At 37.5% G+C, this 25,755-nt stretch overlaps 1 protein-coding gene across 3 annotated transcripts in view; it reads left to right on the top strand.

The window, feature by feature from the left end:
• The window catches only part of LOC117405885 (rho guanine nucleotide exchange factor 7-like), a 41,967-nt gene extending 36,206 nt beyond the window's left edge, over nucleotides 1–5,761 (top strand). For all 3 annotated transcript variants that reach the window (XM_034923667.2, XM_034923668.2, XM_059029917.1), the window contains 3 exons: nucleotides 4,405–4,504; nucleotides 5,014–5,068; nucleotides 5,578–5,761. In XM_034923667.2, the coding sequence (XP_034779558.1) occupies nucleotides 4,405–4,504; nucleotides 5,014–5,068; nucleotides 5,578–5,700 (278 nt within the window). In that variant the 3' untranslated portion in view covers nucleotides 5,701–5,761. The remainder of the gene's footprint in view (nucleotides 1–4,404; nucleotides 4,505–5,013; nucleotides 5,069–5,577) is intronic.
• Nucleotides 5,762–25,755: the final 19,994 nt, after the last annotated feature.

Here is a 25,755-nt window from a genome sequence, read left to right as displayed (position 1 = left end):
TCATTGCAATTGATTTTAGGTTGGTGGGGTGGGGGGGGGGTATACTATTTACAATTCTTTGAGAACAGAAGTGGGCATAATATCGGTGTGCTGTTTTAGTAAATGACCAACAGATATGTTTGCATTATAGAACATAGAGTTAAGAAGATTTCACCTGTAAATTCCTAAAGAGTGTTCTGTTCTTAAACATGGCTGTAAATACAGGCACCAGAGCAATATAATACAATATGAGAGAAATGTTATAGAACCTACTGTTTTTACTAAATGATCTCAACTGAGCAGTGTTGACTGGTGGACTTCAAACGAGTACCGTAAGTGTTGTGTTGCATAACCTGTTCATGCAACTGTCTGTCTGTTTTAGCATTGTCTGGTTTTTTGTTTTTAATTCCAGCTTTCTTGCACAGCTTGGTAAGTTTTGTTCATGGTTATTTTCAGTGAGGCATTGGTTTTACTAGTGTCTAATCAGCAGTGCAAGATTTAACACTAATGTTACCTCCCTGTTAGAGCAAGTTTAAACAGCCTTTTTTAATTGGTTTAATTGGAATGTATTTGGAAACAATGACTAATTGCTTATGCATTAGGGTACTTTAGAACTGAACTATCTGGAGTATTGTAAGAGTAATAGGAACTGCCACTGTTTTACCATATGTGAGCGGTCAAAAAAAAAAAAAAAAAGGTTTGCATCTCCAACCTACTTTTAACTTTATTTATTTATTTATTTTATTTATTTCTGTTTTTTGTTTCTTATTTGTTTTTTTTAAACTTGCAAATAATTACCTATACTAAATAAGATGCTACTGCTCGGTGATATATTGAAAGTGGTAGACATATGAGCAGCTGTGAATGCTTATGCAAAATAAATGCACATGGCCAAGATATTATTAACTTAAAAAAATAAATAAATAAATAACATTTGTGCTTTTAATGTGCAGAAAAACGACTGGGCCAAATTGAACTAATTTGGAAATTAGTAAGTTGTTGTAATCACTTTGGCCATATTTATATACAGACGTGCTCAAATTTGTTGGTACCCCTCCACAAAAAACGAAGAATGCACAGTTTTCTCTGAAATAACTTGAAACTGACAAAAGTAATTGGCATCCACCATTGTTTATTCCATATTTAATAGAAATCAGACTTTGCTTTTGATTTTTTATTCAACATAATACTGTAAATAATAAAACAAATGAAAATGGCATGGACAAAAATGATGGGACCGCTAACCTAATATTTTGTTGCACAACCTTTAGAGGCAATCACTGCAATCAAACGTTTTCTGTAGCTCTCAATGAGACTTCTGCACCTGTTAACAGGTAGCTTGGCCCACTCTTCCTGAGCAAACTGCTCCAGCTGTCTCAGGTTTGATGGGTGCCTTCTCCAGACTGCAGGTTTCAGCTCTTTCCATAGATGTTCGATAGGATTCAGATCAGGACTCATAGAAGGCCACTTCAGAATAGTCCAATGTTTTGTTCTTATCCATTCTTGGGTGCTTTTAGCTGTGTGTTTTGGGTCATTATCCTGTTGGAGGACCCATGACCTGCGACTGAGACAGAGTTTTCTGACACTGGGCAGTACGTTTCGCTCCAGAATGCCTTGATAGTCTTGAGATTTCATTGTGCCCTGCACAGATTCAAGGCACCCTGTGCCAGGCGCAGCAAAGCAGCCCCAAAACATAACCGAGCCTCCTCCATATTTCACTGTAGGTATGGTGTTCTTTTCTTTGAAAGCTTCATTTTTTCGTCTGTGAACATAGAGCTGATGTGACTTGCCAAAAAGCTCCAGTTTTGACTCATCTGTCCAAAGGACATTCTCCCAGAAGGATTGTGGCTTGTCAATATGCATTTTAGCAAATTCCAGTCTGGCTTTTTTATGTTTTTCTTTCAAAAGTGGAGTCCTCCTGGGTCTTCTTCCATGGAGCCCACTTTCGCTCAAAAAGCGACGGATGGTGCGATCAGAAACTGACGTACCTTCACCTTGGAGTTCAGCTTGTATCTCTTTGGCAGTTATCCTTGGTTCTTTTTCTACCATTCGCACTATCCTTCTGTTCACTCTGGGGTCGATTTTCCTCTTGCGGCCGCGCCCAGGGAGGTTGGCTACAGTTCCATGGACCTTAAACTTCTTAATAATATTTGCAACTGTTGTCACAGGAACATCAAGCTGCTTGGAGATGGTCTTGTAGCCTTTACCTTTACCATGCTTGTCTATTATTTTCTTTCTGATCTCCTTAGACAACTCTCTCCTTTGCTTTCTCTGGTCCATGTTCAGTGTGGTGCACACAATGATACCAAACAGCACAGTGACTACTTTTCTCAATTTAAATAGGCTGAATGACTGATTACAAGATTGGAGACATGTGTGATACTAATTAAAGAAACTAATTAGTTTGAAATATCACTATAATCCAATTATTTATTATTTTTTTTAAGGGGTACCAACAAATGTGTCCAGGCCATTTTAGAATATCTTTGTAGAATAAGCAATAATTCATCTCTTTTCACAGCTTCTTTGCTTTATTCTATGACATACCAAAGGCATGCAAGTATACATGATAAAATAGCTTTTAATTTCATCACATTTCAGGAGGAATGAAACATTATTTCAATGAGCTGTAAGGGGACCAACAAATTTGAGCACGTCTGTAGAATGTTTTGCATAGTGCATCATTTTGCCAAATGTGGTGTGGTGTATTGCAGTTGAGAACAAAATAGTCTTAATATTGTGACATTTTCTCTGTGAAATTAATTTTATCGAATGGCTAAAGAGACAACTTAAATAGGTAATTGCCTTTTTAAAAAATCTTTACTGTATGTATATTTGAATGTTGCATATTTACTGTACAGTATGTGTATTGTCAGTGTTTTGCAGATGGCAGTGAAGTGTTTTAAGTCATCTGCATTGTAATATACCGTTTGAAATAAATTTTGCATTTGTTAGATTTGTTTTATGATTTCTATGGTTGATAAAGATGTATAATTACAGTAATATATACTAAAGAACACAATTTTTAACGCTAATATTATTAAGTACAGGGCAGTTGTAAACATTGATTTATTTCAAAGAGTCATTGGTTAAAATTAATAATACATTGCTGTTTAGTTAACTGAATCACAAAGACCATGGATTTGTTAACTGTTAAATAACTGCATTTCTCAGACAAAATATCATGCATCTTATATTAAGGAGCCAGCACTAATGATTTTGGAGTCATCTGACACATTTTTATATTCTTTTGAGATTTTGGCTGGAAGGTGCTTAAAGTGTAATTTTGTTACCAAATCTTGAATATAAATTAAAAAAAAAAAAAATCACATGTAAGGAAAGCGGACGTGCCGTCTTCTGACGGGTCTGGCTGATTGGCTAATCACACTGTCCATGAAAAATAAGCTCTCTTTCAATTCCTTTTAGAAATAGCATGTTTTCCTCACACGGAATGTGTGGAGAAAGCAGAAAAGACTGAATGATTATATTTGTGACTTACAATATTCACATTTCTTGGGAAGAAAAAAAAAATATATATATATATATATATATATATATATATATATAATGAAAGATCCTAAACTTATAATTTTTAACATGGTGATTTTCTTCTACATAAGTGTCCTACATCACATGTAGTAGAATTTTGTGGATTTTAAATTGGCTAAAGGCCTACACAAATATCGTAAGGAATGATTTGAAATGGCTGTTATACTGTGATACATATCCCAAACCCAACCTGGTTCAGGTCCAGCCTAGGTCAGTAGTAGTTTAAAAATAAAAAAAATAAAATAAAACCTTTCAATCTGTTTTTTTTGTGGATCTTGGCACAGTACCTAGTAGATGAGTCACAACATCATGTAAATCTATCTTGAACCTTTTGTTGGCAGTCAGGGATTGATGTGGGGTGGACAGCTGCTCCCCTTATTGGCAATTGAGAGTCACAGTGCTGGAGAAGCATGAGAAGTGGCTGGCTGTGCTGAACTTGTTCTGTGTTTAGAGAACATTCCGGCAACTTCTGACCATACTTTCATTCCAAGAGATGGGGATCCATCCTGTGAAAATACTGAAACTACTTAGCACAATGGACATAAATTGTTCATACAAAGAAATTATGAAAAATAATGATGGCTGCAAACATTGATTTAACTGTATGTTCACTCTCCTTTTTTAAAAAAAATAAATAAAATAAAATAAAAAAAAAAAGTTAAATTTAATAGAGCCCTACTGTAATTTTGCGTTTGGTACTTTCTTGGGAAAACTGGAAGATCAATGCATGTTAAGAATGAAAATCAAAAATGCTTGTGAACTAGTAAGAGTGCTTAGAGCATAACTATCTAGAGTATTGTTTCTTTGCTGAAAGAAGCACAAGGTTACTAGAAATGACACACTGAAACCAAACTGCTGACTCATGTTTTAAAACAGGTTATAGGAAAGAATCCGGCCCTCACATGCTGTTTCCCGAAGAGGAGAAGATTATTGTTGAAGAAACCAAAAGCAATGGTCAGACTGTAACAGAAGAGAAGTAAGAGCGGATTACTTATATCATTATACAGGCTTTATTGGGAGATTTGCAGAAAACTGATAACAAAAAAAAGTTGGGATCTATATCCAGTTTTTTAAATGTTTTGCTTAGTCCATATGATTAATCATTTTAAATTAAGGGAAAAAAACAAAACAAACCCATAACCAAGTAATTTCCTGCCATGTTCGTACTGGAGAAAAAAGCTGCAAAACACCTGAATCTGTTGAAAAGCAAAGAATCAAAATGACATCATGGTCTATTGCGAAGACCTTTTAATTTTGGAAGGGTCAGGCTTGGAACATGCTGCTCTGTACCTTTGTACTGTTTGGTGTTTAAAGAAAATTGCAGTGCAAATTACAAATAGAATAAAACAAAATAAATCCATTATGTGGTCCAACCCATAAAAATGTATTAAAGAAAAATAAACCACTTTAGGCACTCAGGGTTCTACAATTTATTGATACCTGTGTGTATCAATATTAATTAGATCTAAACATTTATTTTTAAAGGAGCCTCGTGGACACAGTTTATGCATTAAAGGATGAAGTACAAGAATTAAAACAGGTAGGTACAGTAGAAAAACACACTTATTGCTGCACATTTTATTGATGTACAAGTGAGGGTCATTTCAGTGCATTTTATTGATGTACAAGTGGGGGTCATTTCAGTGCATTTTATGGATGTACAAGTGAGGGTCATTTCAGTGCATTTTATTGTCTACTGCGGTTTTTTTTACCCTGGAAGGCAATGTAGATTTTTATGGCATGTTTAGAGCCTTGGTAGGTACAACATCTTGTTCTGGGGTGCCCAATAGTAATAGACTTTTGGGAATGCTGTTCAAAATCAATGTGAGCATGCAGGTTTGTTTCTATAAATCCCTCCCCTATCAAATTTGGTTGATGGATCCTGTCAAAATTGGCACCTGGACGGTATTTAAACACTTGACCTTTTCAACAAGAAGCATGGGTCCTGCACCTAGAATGTTTTTGTAATCCAAAGCGTTTAATTTAACCTTTTAAGCATTTCTGAATTCAAAGTTTTTAAATGTGACAACATGTTCTTGCTTAATGCAGGATAACAAGAAGATAAAAAGGTCACTGGAAGAGGAACAAAGAGCCCGTAAAGAACTGGAGAAACTTGTTAAGAAAGTATTAAAGAGCATGAATGATCCATCCTGGGATGAAACCAATTTATAACTAATAATTTACCTGGGTGTGTAATAAACAAAACACACACACACACACACACACACACAAAAACATTACGCATTCAGCAGGACACGGAACAGATTTAAGACGTTCACAATATTGGAATTAAATTAACTTTACTAAATCTTCAGGAATCAAGCCAGCCATCTGTCTTAAGATTGTGATTGACATGACAATAAGTGAGCCTAGACCAATACCAAGCTTGAAGTTGGTATTAACAATGCTCTGTAAAACTCTGTGCTGAGGGGCTGTTTGATGCATTATGGAATCCTCCTGTGATCACAACACTGGCCTTACCTGAGCTTGAGGGAAGAAGTGTCCAAAAGTTCCTTATATCAGTCAACTGTTCAGGGTCCTGTTGCAGATCTGGTGCTGTCAGCCAATCTGTGAGCAATCTGACATCCAGCACACCAGCAGAAATGACAAACATTGGTCTTAAATGTGGCACTTCACTTGCCCCAGAGAGGACTAAAAACATAGGGTTCGGAAAGTGAAGACAGAAACCCAGTTCTGAAGAACAGGCTTCGGAGGAGGCAATGCTTGGTGGAGAAGCTGCCTTTGCTATGCCCAAACTTGAGCGCACTTCATTCTCCACTGGCCAGCACTGTTGTCCTATGCCTTTAGGAGCACACACTGTAACACAGATTAAAAGAATGGCAAAACAGCAATACAACTCACTGAAGATACTGGACATTTTTCAGGTAAATTGAATACCGATTTGTCTTTCGGAACTTTTGTAGATTTTGTTTTGAAATTACCTCATTTTGGTGCATGTGTAGTGTTTATTTTGTGGGGGGTGGGGGGTGGGGGGGGGGGGGGGGGGGGGGGGAGGGGTTGTTTAATACAAGGTTCTAAAATCTTTTTTTTTTTGTATATAACACTGTTCTTTGTGACTTCAGTAATGTATTTCTTAAGGCTCCTCATGTATCATGTCATCTTTCTTAACGGTCACAGTTTTTATAAGTAACAGAAAGCTGTTCGCTTGCCAGTTACTGTACGGGAATAAAAGATTACTGTACTGTATGGATTTTAGAAATACATCTGAAAATCATTTTGCTGACAACACTTTTTATTTCTAAATTATGTATTTAAATTAACTTACTGCATTGTAGTAGAAATTCTGAACAAAGAATGTGCTTTGGGTTCCATGTGTGATTGTTATCAGAAACCTTATTTGTCGCTGTTCCTTTACTTGTGACCACTGTATTTATTTTGTGTCTCACTAACATGTAACATGTTTCAGTTAATTAAACTTGTAAATAGTTGCCTTTTTGTTGGATTGCTTTTTTGGTTGATAATCCAACACCAGAACAAGCTATGTGCCAAAAAAAAAACCATAAAGGAAACCAAACAGTACCCCCTCATAGTTGTTGTGCATTTTAGGTGTCATTCTGTGCCTAGAACAAAAGAAAGAAACCTGCAGCTAGAGCCACTGAGCCTTGTTTTGCTGCTCTCTTGCCCCAAATCTTCTATGCAATAAGATAACCTGCACAAAAAAGTTTTTAATCTAGTTAAAAAAATGAATGGGGTCTTCAAAGGGGGTGCAATTTTAAGACATTTTAATATTTCTGTACTGTACTCCAAAGTACATCCAATAAGATACTAGATCTATGTGTTCTGGTGTCTGTATCGATTTTACGTTACATTGACAACATCATTATAGCATCAGGTGAGATGCAACAGGAAAGAAGAAATGCACAGGGATGTATAGTGAAGCAGAAGAGTTAAAAGGAAAGAATAAGATCATGAAACACAAGGAAGAGTAAAAAGAAAAGAAGATAGTATAACAGAAGGAAAAGAATGAATGACTCAGTGAAAAGAATGAGTTAATTTAAAAAAAGGTGAAAAAAAGAACAAGATCACAAAAAAGAGATAGCGAGTTAGAAAGTAAAGGGACAAGCAAAAAATACTGTAAAAGGAAAAAATAAACCACCTAATTTGTAGGAACTGTATTTCTGCTTCACAGATGAGAAAAGCAGGGAGAAAAATGATTCTGATTGTTTCTGTCACTGAACATCTAAACTTGCTGGCTACATTGTCTTAACTTGGCTTTAAGACATTAGGAGATTACATTTAAATAACAGATTTGATGTAATGATTCTTGGCATACAGTATACTGTATGTGCATAAGGAGAAAATAACATGAACTGGAACACACTGGGATGTCATGTTATAAAACTGAGAATAAAAGAAAAGACAAACCGCATTATTGCCATAGCAGTCAATGATACTCTGTGTTAGCCTCGTTCACATTATACACTTCTGATAGCAAGCTCTCATTGTGAGGTTACAGCCAGCGGTGCAAAGCTGTTTTCACTCAATTGTGTTCTATCTGGGGAGGACTTTTGTTCAAGCTGGCACACTGACCGAGTCCCTGAAAGCAACACAGCACTCGTTCAGCACTGTGCAGCTCTGGGCACCTGTTCCCACCCAGTTACATAAGGTGACCAGGTCAAAAGATGGCATTTAACCATTGAATGCAAATCATGTGAATTCTAGCTAACATTATTAGCCACTATAAACAGCACCAGAAATATGTTTTTTTTTTTTGTTAAGTAGCTAAAGAGGAAAGTGTTCAATTAAAAGGAGGACAGAAGGATAGAGAAAGCTGACATTTAATTTAATCTCTTGAATTTGCTTTCAAAAGACATAAAAGGAATCTTAAAATATTAGTTATTGTAACATACATTCAGCACAGCAAATTGATATTAATGGCATAATGGAGTGGCAGCGCAACCTAATTCATGTTGCTGGGTGGAAGGTGCAGGGCTTTGTGCTGATGACATTGTGACATCGACAGCCTGGGAGGAGATGAGTGAAAGATTGAGTGGATTTTCATTTAATTGGAAAGCCAGCAGAGATCTAAAGCAGTTAAGGTAGAAGATGTGCCTCCCCCCACCCCCTGCACAACAGCATTGGGTGAAGGTTGTATATAAGGTGGCCTTATTAAAGTGACAAGGCAATTTAATTCCTTTGTGCGCAATGATTCTACTTCATTGATTTACAATGGAAAGGATATAATTTTGCTGGTGTTGGCAAAAAGCTAAAATGTCAGCCTTTTCAAATTGCCATACTTGCCTTGTTCTGGATGAATAATGAATAAGTCACCTTTTGTCTACAGTTAAATATTCCTGCATAAATACAAAGGAACATCAAAACATAAAAGAGTGCCTGATTTATACTTAAAATGTAGATCAAAACCTTTGATAAATGGTGGGTAGGAGCCTCACCAAGACCTGGAGTTGAAGAAAGCTGTGACATTGAAAGGTATATACAATTCAGTAGTTTAAGGGGAGCACAATACACATCTGTAGGATTCTAAATGCACATTACTGTCACTGGGTAAAGTCTGAAATGGAACAGAGATTAGAACACAGCATTCTGATACAGCAAACCAGGACAAGTAGTTGAAACAGCTTCCACAAATACAAATACTTAACTGTGCATTCTAATGACAGTGACTATATTTAACCAAATTATTTTATTTTTATTTGCATAGCACTTTTCTTATTGTATTAAGGCATCTCAAAGGGCAAAAAGTTGCTTTCAAGAGTTCAAACCAGTGGCTTGTGTCTAAAAACACCATCCCTTGAATCTTATATGCCCACCAGAAATGTTTAATCCACTAAACTCCCACCTTTATGTAATTACCTTTATTTGTACAGAGAAAGGGAAGGAGCAACCAGGTGTCCCCACCTACATGCATGTTTGTTGTGTATCCTATTTTTATGTAAATTATGCATGTATAATGCTAGTAAATGTGAACAATGTTTGCAGGCTGTTATATATTATTGTAGGGGAGACGGGACACGTCGGAGGGGACTGGATTGTACAAGTTTGGTAATGGCATGTAACACGTAGATTGAATTATAAATGTGTTTTCATTAACAACAAAATCTGTAGGAAAAAAGGTGCCATGTTAAGGGCATTATTCATCCAGAAAGGTAAAACAAGCTACACTGGTTAGGACAAAGTTAGGACCAAACAACACTGAAAGCAAACCGAGCAACTATTTCACAAATAAGTTTGGTCATAAAATTAAAGTTTTAGTTGAAAATGCACTGATACAGATTTATATGCAAAGAAAGTTTACTTTGTTACAAAAAATAAGGGGGAACGAATATTCTCTGACGCCCGAATTAAACATCTAAAAGAACTGGGTGTTTGTCCATTGTTTCAGGTTGTTAGTCTGACAATATAAACTTAATGGTCATTTGAGGAGTATCTCCTGAAAAAAAAGAAATCTAGGACTGTTGGAATCTTGTGTGCTATCGAAACTTAAAGAATTATTTTTTTATCAAGGTACACTTACATTGTACAATACTAGTCAGTACATTATATTATGTAACTCCCTTCCAATGATTGCGTCTCTTGTGAGTCAGTATGTGATTCTCATATGATTTCAGCAACCAGGAAATCAAGTACACACAGGATGCAAAAGAAAACAACACCCTGTTGATTCTCCATAGCTTGGGTGCTGTTCCTATGTAAATGCACTTTCATAAAGTATGGCTCTTTCACAAGCAAGAATCCGAGAGAGAATGCATTCAAGATAAGACCTGTAAACTAACCGATTAGACTGTGGACCTTTAGCTTGAACCTAATGCATGTGCTATATACAGCAAACAGGTTTTGAAATATATGCCAATCATTTGTCATTGTGACACACATTCAATGCCGCAAATTAATATTAATGACAGAATTGGTGGCTCATCCGTCTGGCAAAACGTGTCTGATTGTAACTCAGCTAGCACTCTTTTTGGTATTTTAAAGTGAATTATTTCCTTACAGTTTGATTCTCTTAAATGACAGACCTGTTTGGAGAAGGTACAAGAGAGCTGTATTTGTTTTTATCCCTCCAAATCTGGTAAATGTAGAAGATTGCATTATTATTATTATTATTATTATTATTTATTTCTTAGCAGACGCCCTTATCCAGGGCGACTTACAATTGTTACAACATATCACATTATACATTATTTCACATTATACAGATATCACATTATTTTTACATACAATTACCCATTTATACAGTTGGGTTTTTACTGGAGCAATCTAGGTAAAGTACCTTGCTCAAGGGTACAACAGCAGTGTCCCCCACTGGGGATTGAACCCACAACCCTCCGGTCAAGAGTCCAGAGCCCTAACCACTACCCCACACTGCTGCATTCTATTGTCTATTTCACAGTTTACCTACAGACAGCTTTTTTCGGTGGGCAACTTTTTTTAAAGTTGCCCACTAGGGAATGTTCAAATCAAGACAAGGTTGTTGTGTTAATGCAAAGGCATAATAGGAATCTGTGCTGTATTGCATTGTATTATTATTTTTTTTTTTACTAATGCAGGGGGCATGTTCTTAAAATCATTTTGTGCTGTTTAAAAACATGGGGTGGGGTGGAGGTGAGTTGTCATTGATGCTGCTTGAAAGTTCAAGGTTACTCACAAATGAAACTCCACAGCAGACATGGCAGAGTGTTTCTGGCAACAAAGATGTGTCTGCAGAAGCAAGGTTTGTTGTTGATGGAGATCTGCGTCTTATTGAGAGCTGTGCAATACCACTTGGAGCTCACTGAACAATCACAGAAAGCTACCTAAAAATGAAACAGCATTTATTACTGTTCATATCACGTTTAATGTTTGAGGAACGGTGCTTTAAATGGCACCTTTACTGGATAGTAATGGTAATAGAAGGCGTGGTGGTCCAGTGGTTAAGAAAATGGCTTCATACCAAGGGGTTCCTGCTTCAAATCCCAGCCCCTTGACTCACTGTGTGTGACCCTGAGCAAGTCAGTGCACCGTTCTTCGGATGAGACGTGTAACCGAGGTCCTATTGTAAGTGACTCTGCAGCAGCTGTTGAGATGCATAGTTCACCCCCTAGTCCTAAGTCGCTTTGTATAAAAGCATTTCCTAAATGACTAAATAATGTAATAATTAGCATTGCCGTGACCTGAATCGTGTACAGTATGTTCTCAAACTATACAATTAGCATGGAATATACAAATTGTAAAATCAGAATAAACTAGGGAAACACAATCCAGTTGCTTGGTTGAAATGTTGCTTTTTTTTAGATATATGCCTTACTTTATACACTTGTAGTTCCTAAGTCACTGCAGTAAAACATGCTGGATAATGACAAAAAAGAGGAATGGGTGATATGAGATGTGCAAGAGATCTAGGAAGTGCAAGCATCACTACCTTAAAACAAGGCATGCAAATTGAGAGCAATCTTTGACCTAGTATGGTGTCAGATATTTATCTTTTAATGAAAGTACATGTTTGCTGTAACATGTGCTTCTTTCAAAGGTGAGACCTACAGCTATGGACAAAGGTTTTGCATCACCTAGAGTTTTATTTAACATCAAGTAATCAAAGAAACTACAAAATGATACCGTTAAGTATATGGAAAACTACAAATCGATATGTAATTCAATATGTTTACGTAACATTATTCAGCAGGTTTCATTCGACTTTATGGAAGTGCACAAAAGGTAAGATTTGTGGAATGATTTTTTTAATTATTAACCCCTCATAATTATGCATATTTACTTGTTTCCCCAAGCGTTTCACCAATGGTGCTGTCCTCGTACTCACCTCTGGCTGGCTTCCCTTCCTCGGCCGTATTGCTCAGTGTTTTTGGCTGTTCCTGAAAGATGGCCCTCCAGCAACTACTTCCTATTCCACTGCCAAAGATCTGCTCCCCACTGCTGTCAGGAATAACTTTGGTTTCAGGTCCTCCCTCATAATAAACGCTTGTGAGTGGCACGTGTGTATGTTGTTACATTATTGACAAAACCCACAAATCACTGGTACCTGGAATAAAAATACATGCTCTGATTTTAGCCGGGTTTACTGTTCAATGTTTTGATTTCCTCATCACCCTGAATTGCTTGTAAAATCTACTGTAGAGACCTCTTCTTAACTGTTGGGCAAACTTAAAAACATCACTCTCTGTAGTGTAATGTTCATTGCTCATGGCTAACTATGTATTGTATAAAGAGAATACTGCAGAATATACAACATAAACTGTCTGAATAATCAGGATGTGTATATTGCAAATTCTACTCTTTTCATTCATGGCCTCTATATAGCATTAACTGAAAAGCTGGCATTTTATTATAAGAATTATTTTTTAATGTGCCGCTGTTTTCATTACATTTTTGTACACTATAATTTATTAAGTTCTAGTTTGGGGATTCTCTTATTTTTATGCAAATATGATTTTTTGAACTCATTAGACAGGCAGGGTTTTTTTTTTTTTTCTTAATTATTTTCTTTGCTAGCCTTTTTGTGATATAATGAAAACGGAGGCAGTGGAGCCTGCTCACTGAATAATGCCAAAACAGACAAAGCGCTTGCTGAATTGTTTGTTTGAATCCTGTTCTTTAGAATGTTTTTATTTTCTGGAAAGCGTCTGGTTTTTAGTGACATTTTGTCTATGCAGTCATTTCTCGATCAGGCCTGGCAAATTGTGGTGCAGTAAACTCATCAAGGTGTCTTTCTTTCCTGAGCCATGAATCAATCAGTTGTAGCCCCCCCCCCCCCCCCCAGTTCTATTCAGTGGTTAGTGATCATTTAGATTTGACATGTATTGTTAGACCTTAGCTTGGTTCCTCTCTGTAGCCTGTCATTAATTTCAGCCTCTGCTATTCGAAAGTAGAGTGAAGGATGGATATGGGCTCATTGCCTCTCTATTGCACAAAATAGCTGCGCAATAATTTTTTGTCAATGTTTTACTCTAAAAGCTTTCCACGTCAGCTTTGAAAAGAAAGCAATAAAGCCCATTCAATGGCATGAATAAAAAAATCCTTTGGGGGTTTGGCCACAGGCCTTCTTTTCTTTAGCTGGTAATCAAATCGGAGCTGAAATGAAATGGTTTTCTTATGAAAATAGCCTTTGTTGCAGGGAAGGCTGGTAATTCATAAACAATAACCTGCTCCTTTGTGTGGATAATAATATATTCATGTTCTCTGAGTAGGGTAAAAGCCAGAGCTGCAGCATTATGGTACAGTATATAAAAGACAGCAGGAGCTGCCTGGAACAATCTCTCTCGATCTGCTGCCAGCTTTGCTTAGCTTGCTTGGTTCTGCTTTTACCCCTGCCCCCTCCTTCTCTCTCTACAAACTTTTGCTTTGTTTTAATGCTCACCAAGGAGGATGCTGACTGATCCGCGGTCCTTCCCACCTTGTATTTATTATGGGAGACCTTCAAGCTCGCCTTGGTTGCCTGGGAAGGATGCTTGCTACCAGCTGCTGGAAAGGGAAGCTTCACTGTTACAGGATATACATCATTCACAGAAACTGCCTCCCCAGGTTGAGTGGTACAGGTCGATGCCCACCGGGGCTCCCTCCACTGGGGCAGGTGGAAGTCTTTCCCACCAGAGAGACACAGAGAGAGGAAATGCTATTGAGCTCTCTGTTTCCAAGCTTTTTTCCAGCAATTTGTTTTTGTATTTCTTTTGACAAGATGGCTTCTGTTATATAAAACAGGTGTTTAAGAAAAAAAAAGAAGAGTTGCAAACCAGAGCCTTCACGGTGACTTCAGACCTGCATCTATTCTGAACTGCAGGTGGACTTCTGAACAAAAAATAGTAAGACTTATCTTTGCTACAGTTGTTGTTTGTTGTGATGTATGAACTTGCCTATTTATGCTCCTCCGTGCCCAGGTAAAGGATACTTTTTAAATGTATAAATTTCAGTGCTGTATGGGGTTTGCTTCTTGGCTTCTATTTGTGTTTACAAATATTTTGTGGTAGTTGTGGGCAAACTATTGGGAGATACTAGTTTCTAGATATGGGAAAGCTGAACTGAGTCATTTAAAAAAAAAAAAAAAAAGGTTTCTGAGGGGATATATTTGCTTTGACTAAGATATTTTCTTAATATAGTATACTTTTCTGCTGAGGAGTTTAATGGTTAGGGTTTGTATTCTGATTTCACTGATGCTTAGAAGACATCAATGTCTTTTTATAAATGAAATAGTGATAACTGTGCTGCTCAAGGGAAAGCAAGATGAGGGCTGAGTGCTGAATTGCAGTAAACCTTTACTTAATTGTAATTGGTAAATATTAAACAAGAGAGCGACTCTGTATTACTTTCATTAGGTTTACTTCTAAAATGGTGCAATCCTTCCCACAGTTAAAAGGAAAGTGGAGCAATGCTTTATACCTATCTGAAGATCACGACTGACTAATTCCTTATTTAGGGTTCACTTTGAGCATTTTCTGGTCCAGTAAGAAGCTAAACACTAAAATGGTTGGTATACAATGACGGCTGTTCATGCTGTTTTTGGATCGCTCTGCTTAAATATTTATAACTTATTTGTTTAAGTTCAGGCTTATGTTTTCAGAAGTAATCCAGCCAGTACGGGTGCTGTGCATTAGCTTCTCAATGGAAGCTGCTTGTTGTTTTTTAGTTGTGCTTTATGCTCATTAGAAGTCAATCTCAAACTACAGTACTGGTAAACATGTTTCCCCAGGGCTTGAAGTTATCATACTACCATAAAGCTACACTTAAATTTCATTTCAGACAAAGGTGTTTTTAAATAATTTGTAACTTCTTGTTGCAACCCTAAAAATGACAATTACAATACAGATCATGTTTGCTGTGCTTTTTTATATGAATTTCTACTCTCATGGTGCTGTGATTAGGGCCACTCAGCCTCATAATCGAGCCTAATCAAGGCCAAGTCTAAATGCAAGAGCTATTTTTGTTGTCATGTTGTTCTGGAGTCCTAACTTTCCATTTACTGTATCAAACATTTTAGTTTTGATTTTAATGTTACAAGTACACCTTTAGCATGCTATGACATGTCATCATGTGCAAATTAGGAGATGCTGCTGCCTAGCATAATAGTTTTGTTTCACACAACTAAGGTTTGGTGTTCACATGGTGTGTGCAGAGTTAGTGTGACTATGAAGGTTATTGGTTGTGATACTAAGCATATAGGGGATACATTTTAATTATCTGGAATAGTTAAAAAAATATGTTGCTTAAAAAAGGCAAACCCAGGTTTAATGTTTACACTGAAGAAGGCACTAGACGAAATGTTTGTCTACGTCATTTTTTTATTACCAGTTTTTCCTTGTATTTTGACAGATTGCTCTGAAGTTACAGATGAATAGCTCTTATTATAACTTTTAGTTCTTGCCTTGTTTTCTGATGCTTTTGTACTGCAGTTCTTAGTTACACTTACAGAAGAATTTTTGGGGGTGTGAGTAAACAGGATATTCTAGCTGTCCGTTTGCATTATTAAGCCATGTGAGACATTTGAAAATCTCATGACATTTGGTATACAAGAGCATCATGCAATTGTGCCATGTCAAGTACATTTGGTATGAGGGAATTGCGCACCCCATTGTTGCAAGCACGTTATGATTAGTTGTGCGTCTCCCATGCGGTAAGTAATGTCACACTATCAGCTTTAGTGCACCAAAAATCCACTAACTTTTCAAGCATTTTTCTCCTTGATTTACAATAGTTAGCTTAGGAGAGGATAAATATGGTCATACATTGGATAATCTTTTTTTTTTCAGACACTGAAGTGAGTTTTACTATGCAACTTTAAAAAGTAAAAAAAAAAAAGATTTTAAAGTTGACGTTTAAATAATTGTTATACTGCAGCATTAAGAACAGAAATGCTATAAATGATGTTGCATACTGTATATTGCATTACTTTCTTCATGGGAATGGGGAAAGTACTTTTTGGGGACTCAAACAATTCAGACTGAATACAGTCATATAGCAAAGACCAATTAACAATTACCTTTTTATGATATTTGCACAATCAATGATTAACCCTATTTCGCTATAGCTGTAACTTATTAGCTTTCAGGTAAATGCTTTTATGGACATTTTTATGTTTTTGATTTCAGCTTTCCAGAAAGTCATGTACATAAGAAGGTGACTCTTAAACTCTGACATATAGAGTAGGATAGAACTGGCAATGCCAACCCAAAATTATGTTAGCATTTCAGTTAAGAGGAATGGTTTGTCTGAGATACTATTCAATCAACTAGTGCTAATCCTTTACTATAAGAAGAAGTTTATTCACATGTTGAGTTATAGAAAAGAGAAGTACACTTTGTATATAACATTATTCGATTGCACATAATTAGCAGATGTATTTTTCATAATGCTTCACTGTGCTCTCTCTCTGCCGGGGTACTTGGCGCTATTTATTCTCCGAAGTTCAAAGATGCAGGACAGAAAGGATGCTACTGTTTGAGGTTCCATTGTCAGGCTGTGCAAATGAATGTGAAGGGCTTGTTGTCCTCTTGAAATTGCTCCTTTAAAAGCCGTTGTCATTGAGATGACATCTGTGAGTCTCACTGTATAGTCTATTTTAATCTTGATTACAGCACTCACGCAGAAAGATGCAGCTCGCATGAATAAAAGAAACATGGGGGAACAAAATAATACAAAAAACTGTCTTGATGCATGTTTTATTCTTCTGCTAGGACAATATGCAAGAGCGTAAATTGAAAGTGATATTGAATTTGAGACATTCACAGCGTTCTTTTTATTCTTCAGCTAATAGGATCAGGATGTTTGAAGGTGTACAGCAGAGCTGAAGCAATGGGAGGGAAAGCAGAGATGGAGGGAGGGAAAGGGAGAGTAAGAAGAGAGTGAGAGGGAATGTTATTGATTATCTGCTCCTCAGCCACACTATCTACAATGCATTTGCTTTACATTGTTTCTACATTATAACAAGGGATGGACTGGTTGGTATTGAGAAAAACCTGTGATATGTAGCACAAACTTTGAGGGGTGTTCCTTACATGACTGATTCATTTGTTATGTAAAAGTAACCCCAGACATGCATTCTGTTATACAGTATATAAAAGCTGCATCTCCCTGCTGCAAGTCAGTTTCAGTCACTAATGGGAAAGCAGCACATCTAAATCCCTCAGTTTCAATGTCACGTTGAAGTAGGACTGTTCTGGCTGCCCGATGTGGACCTACACCTATTGGCAGTGTAATGACAGGTGTTTCTAAATTAATTGAAATGCAAATTAACATCTAATTAGAAGAACACAATATTAACAACCAAAGAAAAGCCAGGTTTGTAGAAAAGCCAACATTCTCAAATGTTTTTTTTCATCTATGTTATTATTATTAATTAGTTATTTAGCAGACTTAAAGAGGGGGTGAACTGCACATCACAACTGCTGCTGCAGAGTCACTTAAAATAGGACCTTGGTTTTACGTCTCATCCAAAGGACGGAGCATAAGGAGGTTAGGGGACTTGCTCAGGGTCACACACACTGAGTCAGTGACTGAGCTGGGATTGAACTGGGAACCTCCTGGTAACAAGCCCCTTTCTCCAAGGACTGGACCACCATGCCTCTGTGGCTGAACACAGTGTGTTCCATGGGTGTAACTCTTGCACACAGTACTGTATCATATTTTAAAATTACAAGTACAATAGAATAACGGTTTAATAATAATAATATTGATTCATTCAAAAAAGATCTCTCGTGATAAACAATCAAACTAATCAGAGGTAAAAGACAGTTGTTATAAGAGTTGGGAGAGAGTCACCCCACTCATTAGTTATAGCTCTCACAATTCAGTTTAAAATGTAATTCCCCACTTGAACTTTTAAATTCAATTCGAAACAAGTGCTCTGAATTATTCAAGGGTTTGTGATACTGTGAATCCATTCAAATAAGTACTTCAGTATACCTTCTGCAGTTGTGTTATAACAGTCACATATTCGGCAGTTACAACAACAACCCAGATTGCCATCAGTGGCATTCAGACCTTCAAAGGCATCTGTGATTATGTGGAGGAAGATGTGCCAGTCACAATGCTCTCATTACCAAATGTCAAGTTCTTCATAATTACTCTTTGGTGTTTATTGTCTCCGAAAAGATCATTCCAAATGCCTGCTTTGTGGCACCTGGATCAAGATTTGAAATGGGCTGGCCTGGCACATCTGTAGTGTGCTGAAATGTAAAGGCGTAACACCTTAAACAATGACTTGTATCTGTAACACTGATTATTATATCTACTGACAGCTTTCTGTAAATGTCTGTTTACAACACATTTTTACAGGCAGTCTGTTACGGTTACACGGCTGCATTTTACCCTAATTTTACAATTGTTTTTAAAAGAGTGTAACTTTAAAAAAAACTTTTTGGAAAATATCAGCTTGGGCGCCGCCCCCATGGAAGCTCGTGTCCTCAGTCGGCAAAGGAATAGCCTGGACTTGAACTCGCGACGTCTAGACTATAGAGCACATCCTGCACTCCACGCGGAGCGCCTTTACTGGATGCGCCACAATATGTTATATCTTTTTCAGTTGAAAGATATTTAGTTGAAATTTAAACAGTCCTGGTGAAAACTGATAATGGAAATGAGGCCTAAAGCACCCATCCCATTACAGATGCCAGCCCTCAATTATTTGTATTTTTTTTTTTGCTCTAAAAGGTCAATTATCTGATCGTTTTGTCATTTTTTTTACATCTTTATTTCAGCTCTTAGTCAGCCTCGCAGAAATGATAGGGCAGGAAGGGCCACATTACTGTTTCCACACGATGCACACAGAGGGGGCCATCGCTCATATGCTCATTAATAATGCTTGTCAGCGTTTCCTTAACTGACCTCAGGACCTTAGTACAGATGCCAGGAGCTTCAGAAATCCAGAGTGTAACCTTGCATTACCTGCTACTGTAATTGGCATGATGGAGGCCCATGACTGTTTAACTCATTGTTTGGATGCAAGGAGATTAGGTCATTTGATAAAGAGAGGATTGATTGAAAGGTTAATGAACTGGCAATGCTATCTTGATGTATTTTTAAATATTTATACAGGATAGTCCTCTGAGATTCCCCTGCTCATTCACAGGGGCACCCTGATGGCAGAAGGACATTGCGTTGAATCATTTAGAAAACTAAATAAACTTGACACTGAAACACAGCAGTGACATAAACTATGTTAGAATAAATTGTGTTGTGAACAATGATACTGTAGTGGTGAAACCGTGACTCTAAACTAGACGTGAAAACCAGATTTGACATTTAGAGCATAACGACTCACATTCTTGGAATCTTTTACGTACACACACACACACACACACACACACACACACCGGGCACAGCCCCTTTTATACTCTTAGCTCAACCCCCGTATGTAAATCAGGGGCAGAGCTTACACACACATCCCATTGGCCCTCGGCTGCACACTTCGGACCAATGGGAGCACACACTGACAGGACCAATTACAGGGGAGACACAAACACACACAAGCAGGCTAGAATTACACACACAGGTAAACACAGCGGTGGTGGGAAATGTAGAGCAGGAATACAGGGAGGGAAACACAAATGCACAGATCGCTACAATATGTCTTTTGATTGAGCTACGCAGAGAGTCGGATTTGCTGCTGAGTTTTCAGTGGTTTATCAGTGACAGTATGAATGTGTGTGTATCTCAACTTAAGCAATAATGACCGACAGGCAGAGCATTCCCTGGCTGTTAATGCCCTGGCTGGGAGACTTGAAGGCCCGAGGAGTAAGCAAGGGACTTCCAGCCGGGACATTAACGGCCAGGAAATGTCCTGCCTGGGGGTCATTATTACTATTTCAAACTGTCTTTATGGTTTTAATAAAGATAACTTATTTTTTCTTAACAAACAAACGAAACATTTTAAAAAAATCTAAATACAGTTTAGTTTTTAATTTATTTAGTGTTTCGCGCCTTTCCGAAAAGTTAGTTTTAAATAGGTAAATATAACAAGCGTATTCTATAACTAACACTATTATTAAACACATTCATTTATTCTTAAAAGAAATGAATTATTTTAGTAATTTAAATATTTGATTTATTTACTTTGTAATTGCAGGTTTCCTGAGAGTGAGGTTTTGAAACATAGCGGGTATCTTAGTGGCTGAGCTATCTGAGGGTGGAGCACGCATTGGGCTTCGGTTTTTGAATGTGCTTTGCAGGTATGCAGTTTATTCGTAGGTTAGCTGCTGATTTTCAGCTATTGAGGGCTGGTGGACATCAATAATTGTAGGAGATAAGACTAGATGTTCTTTTTGGCGGATTGATACCGTACTGTACTTTATCGGTGATGGTTGTGTGGCCATTCTGAGGGTATTTCCTGGCCATTAATGCCGTCTACAGCAACCAATCAAAAGACAGCATTTCCATTCTCTTCACCTGACAGGTTTATGATTAAGCGATAGAGCCCGTCGATGCGGGCTCTACCGTGCGGTAGATGACCGCGACTGGAGTTACGCGTCCCGTAGGCGAGGGCGCTAATGAAAGTCAAGGTCATCCACCACACGGTAGAGCCCGCATCGACAGGGCTCTATCGCTATTAGAAAACGATTTATTTATTTATTTTCTCTTTAAAAAAACAAAACAAAAAAAACTTTAAAACCGTATTTACAGTGAACGTCTGATATTTCTGCTGAAAGGAAAATAGTCCCTAACATAATTAGAATAGAAAAACGACATACACGTAGAGACAATATTATTATTATTATTATTATTATTATTATTATTATTATTATTATTATTATTATTAGTGGGGCTTACGAAGCAAGAGTCCCCACTTTAAATGTTCTTCTTTGGCACGCTACTATCTCTTACACCGTTTAAGCTATTTATTGGGGTCGTACGCTTTCTTAGTATAATTTATCTGGACATGTACAATTGCGGGGGGTCATTCAAGCTGGCAGGGAGTGGATTGGCTGGTGCGGAAAGAACTGAAACAGGGTTGGCAGTTTGAATGGCTGATTTTGAAAGAGGGTGTTGTTTGGCCCCAGCTGATGACAGAATTGTGGACCAATCGTGTCTTCCCTGTTGATTTGGTGTCCAGTAGCTGCAAATTGAGCCTTCATTACAGTGTCCTGTCACAGGCATGATTTCTCTTGTCCTTAGACTAGCGTCAGAACGTATGTGTAAGTAGCTTTTTTATGTTATCAGATTAGTTGTAGATTAGAATGTTAAGGGAAAGCAGTTCAAAGTTCCAGCGGGCATCTATGCAAAATAGAAGCAACATCTAAATAAATAACACCTGCTTAGTCTCTGTAAATTGCCTTGGATAAAGGCGTCTGCTAAATAAACAAATAATAATAATCAGTGTTACGTTTTTTGCTACATGAATATGATATATGGATTTCATTTGCAAACCACAAACGCAGATTTGTCACCAGACAATTTAAATGATCTTTCTGAGAATCTAGTTTATTTTCTTAGTTTAAAATGCTGAATTTTCTTCTAACGGAAAATCTGAAGTTACCATGCTGCAATTGCATGTAGATCTGGAACTTTGTCTAATGTCTATGCCAATGTTTAGTTGGATTAAAATGAGTGTTCATTTTTTTTTTTTTTTTTTTTTTACTTTAGCCAATGATAGAACGATGAGTGGACGCATGGGCTCAATAGTGGTGAAACATTAGGAGATATTGCCATCTAGTGGACATGGGCCATATTTGCACTTTGAAAACTGATAAAGTGGAAGATTAGAAACATACGCCCATTTATTCTCCTAACACAAGCATATCATGTAAGAATACTGTTGCTGAAAAAATATTTATTCAGATACTCCATCTCTCTCAAAGCAAAAAAGTGTGTTCATGTGTGTGATAGCTTAGAGAAACAGGCAGCCAAAATGAGACAGCAACGTTGTTCTTGTTCCTATCCTGCTTGTTAGAAAAACTCAATACAAGATTAAGAAGGGTTTTAATGAAAGGCTGCACATGAGAAGTAGTGCACATCTCAAGGTGCTAGGTTACCTTTGAGGGTCAATATACATGACAAAACAACAGAAAATGAACAAACTGTATGCCTGTCTCAGATTTTGATGCAACAAGACACGTGGCAGATATACAGTACATGCAGTATATGTAACATACATATATGTCAATTGTAGCTGTACATACATACTTATGTAAGGCTGTCTTTAAACTAGCAAGTGCCAACACCATCTAATAAACATCTACTATGTATAGCCAGCAATACAACATGAAACTCTATCTACAGTTGATTTTCATAATTGCAAAAAGCAGGATTAACATAAGAAGGCAATGGGGGAGTAAAAAAAAGAACTATGAAATGCCATTTGAAGCTACTTACTCTAAATATCATTTAAATAAAGATGTGATGTTCAGAGTCTCGAAACGTTGGGTATGATGACCTCATAGTTTCAGCGTCACATGGTATGCATGATTTCACATTACTGTCTTGCCAGGGCTTGTCCCATTTGAAGTTAAATCAACAGCAAGAATGCTAACAAAACAAAAAAGTGCCCATGCATTCACATGTATTATTATTTGCATTCAAGATTTTGATTACTGTGGGTTGAACGTTTTCCATTTCTACAGCTGTTATGTCTTAAATGTCCAGAAGGTGGTGCTGGTGTGCGCATTTTTCACTATTGCATTTGGTAACATAGAGAGTTTGCACTGATACGAGATAATGATGCTTAAAAAAAGAGCAACTATAATTAATAATGATGAAATGTGACAGGTTTTATACAACCCGCAGAAAACGCATAACAAGCTGTTTAATCTATGGATAACATGCATAATGCCAGATTTAAAATGGAACCTGCCACACAACATAATCTGAAATCACTACACTTTTAAAACAATACATATTGAACTTTTATTTATGCAAAAAACTACACATCGTGCAGCTAACAATAATACTTTATGTGGTTTACAACATATACCGTTGTTATTGAGGAGGTCTAATTAACAAACATATTATGAACTATTATATTTTAAGCCCTGCATTGTTTCATTTTTTAACACACCCTTGCCCACGTCTGCTATATAATTAAATTCAGTAAAACATAGACTAAGCATAAGAAGCAACGCTGCTCTATCAAACCCAAGGTCTCCCCTGGTGTGCTGTTCAGTGGCCTGAAACCTAGTCACCTGAAACCAAGTTCCAAGACACAAAGTGGCTTTGTGTTCCCTCAGCTTAAAAAAAAAAAAAAAAACACTAGTGAGCTAATACTTTTAAATCTTAAAAGAAGGTGGCATTTGAGCTGTGTAATCTTAGCTGTTATTATCCCCCCTAAATTTCACCTTCAGATACCCTACCTGCGAAGTGTGTATCTGCCCCAGACTAATGTAAAAGGATTAGGATGTTATTGTGTTTTAAACAAATGATATGGATGGAGTTACGACTAATACAGTGGGTAGCTACTTCAGCTGTGTCTCCCAGCCCATTACACAGGCCACTGTTTAACCACAGCAATTAGGGTACTTACATAGATTTTCCTCCCAGGTTAGATAACATTAAACATGTTTTGAATGGGTGTTTCAATGGAAATTTGACGAGCAGACTGATTCTGCAGTTCCATCAATCCACAGTATGTCCCACATTTCCATATATCTGGAGAACTAGTGATCCAATTATCATGGAACTTGGTATACACAGTATTAAGTAGAAGTTATTGAGAGTATCAGATTCTGGCAATATCTGGAGTTTCTCTGTTCACCCATCAATCTGCATGTCACACTTGCATTTTTTCATATACAGTACTGTGCAAAAGTTTTCGGCAGGTCTGAAAAAATGCTGTAAAGTAAGAATGCTTTCAAAAATAGACATGTTAATAGATTATATTTATCAATTAACTAAATGCAAAGTGAGTGAACAGAAGAAAAATCTAAATCAAATCCATATTTGGTGTGACATCCCTTTGCCTTCAAAACAGCATCAATTCTTCTAGGTACACTTGCACAAAGTCAGGGATTTTGTAGGCATATAGTCAGGTGTATGATTAAACAATTATACCAAACAGGTGCTAATGATCATCAATTCAATATGTAGGTTGAAACACAATCATTAACTAAAACAGAAACAGCTGTGTAGGAGGAATAAAACTGGGTGAGGAACAGCCAAACTCAGCTAACAAGGTGAGGTTGCTGAAGACAGTTTACTGTCAAAAGTCATACACCATGGCAAGACTGAGCACAGCAACAAGACACAAGGTAGTTATACTGCATCAGCAAGGTCTCTCCCAGGCAGAATTTTCAAGGCAGACAGGGGTTTCCAGATGTGCTGTCCAAGCTCTTTTGAAGAAGCACAAAAAAACGGGCAACGTTGAGGACCGTAGACGCAGTGGTCGGCCAAGGAAACTTACTGCAGCAGATGAAAGACACATCATGCTTATTTCCCTTTGCAATCGGAAGATGTCCAGCAGTGCCATCAGCTCAGAACTGGCAGAAAACAGTGGGACCCTGGTACACCCATCTACTGTCCGGAGAAGTCTGGTCAGAAGTGGCCTTCATGGAAGACTTGCGGCCAAAAAGCCATATCTCCAACGTGGAAACAAGGCCAAGTGACTCAACTATGCACGAAAACACAGGAACTGGGGTGCAGAAAAATGGCAGCAGGTGCTCTGGACTGATGAGTCAAAATTTGAAGTATTTGGCTGTAGCAGAAGGCAGTTTGTTCGCCGAAGGGCTGGAGCGGTACATGAATGAGTGTCTGCAGGCAACAGTGAAGCATGGTGGAGGTTCCTTGCAAGTTTGGGGCTGCATTTCTGCAAATGGAGTTGGGGATTTGGTCAGAATTAATGGTCTCCTCAATGCTGAGAAGTACAGGCAGGTACTTATCCATCATGCAATACCATCAGGGAGGCATCTGATTGGCCCCAAATTTATTCTGCAGCATGACAAACATACAGCGAAAGTTATTAAGAACTATCTTCAGCGTAAAGAAGAACAAGGAGTCCTGGAAGTGATGGTATGGCCCCCACAGAGCCCTGATCTCAACATCATCGAGTCTGTCTGGGATTACATGAAGAGAGAGAAGCAACTGAGGCTGCCTAAATCCACAGAAGAACTGTGGTTAGTTCTCCAAGATGTTTGGGCCAACCTACCTGCCGAGTTCCTTCAAAAACTGTGTGCAAGTGAACCTAGAAGAATTGATGCTGTTTTGAAGGCAAAGGGTGGTCACACCAAATATTGATTTGATGTAGAATTTTCTTCTGTTCACTCACTTTGCATTTTGTTAATTGATAAATATAAACTATTAACATGTCTATTTTTGAAAGCATTCTTACTTTACAGCATTTTT

The sequence above is a fragment of the Acipenser ruthenus genome, chromosome 9 (genome assembly GCF_902713425.1).
Source record: "Acipenser ruthenus chromosome 9, fAciRut3.2 maternal haplotype, whole genome shotgun sequence".
Classification (NCBI taxonomy): Eukaryota; Metazoa; Chordata; class Actinopteri; order Acipenseriformes; family Acipenseridae; genus Acipenser; species Acipenser ruthenus.
This window is presented reverse-complemented; position numbering and strand designations above follow the sequence as displayed.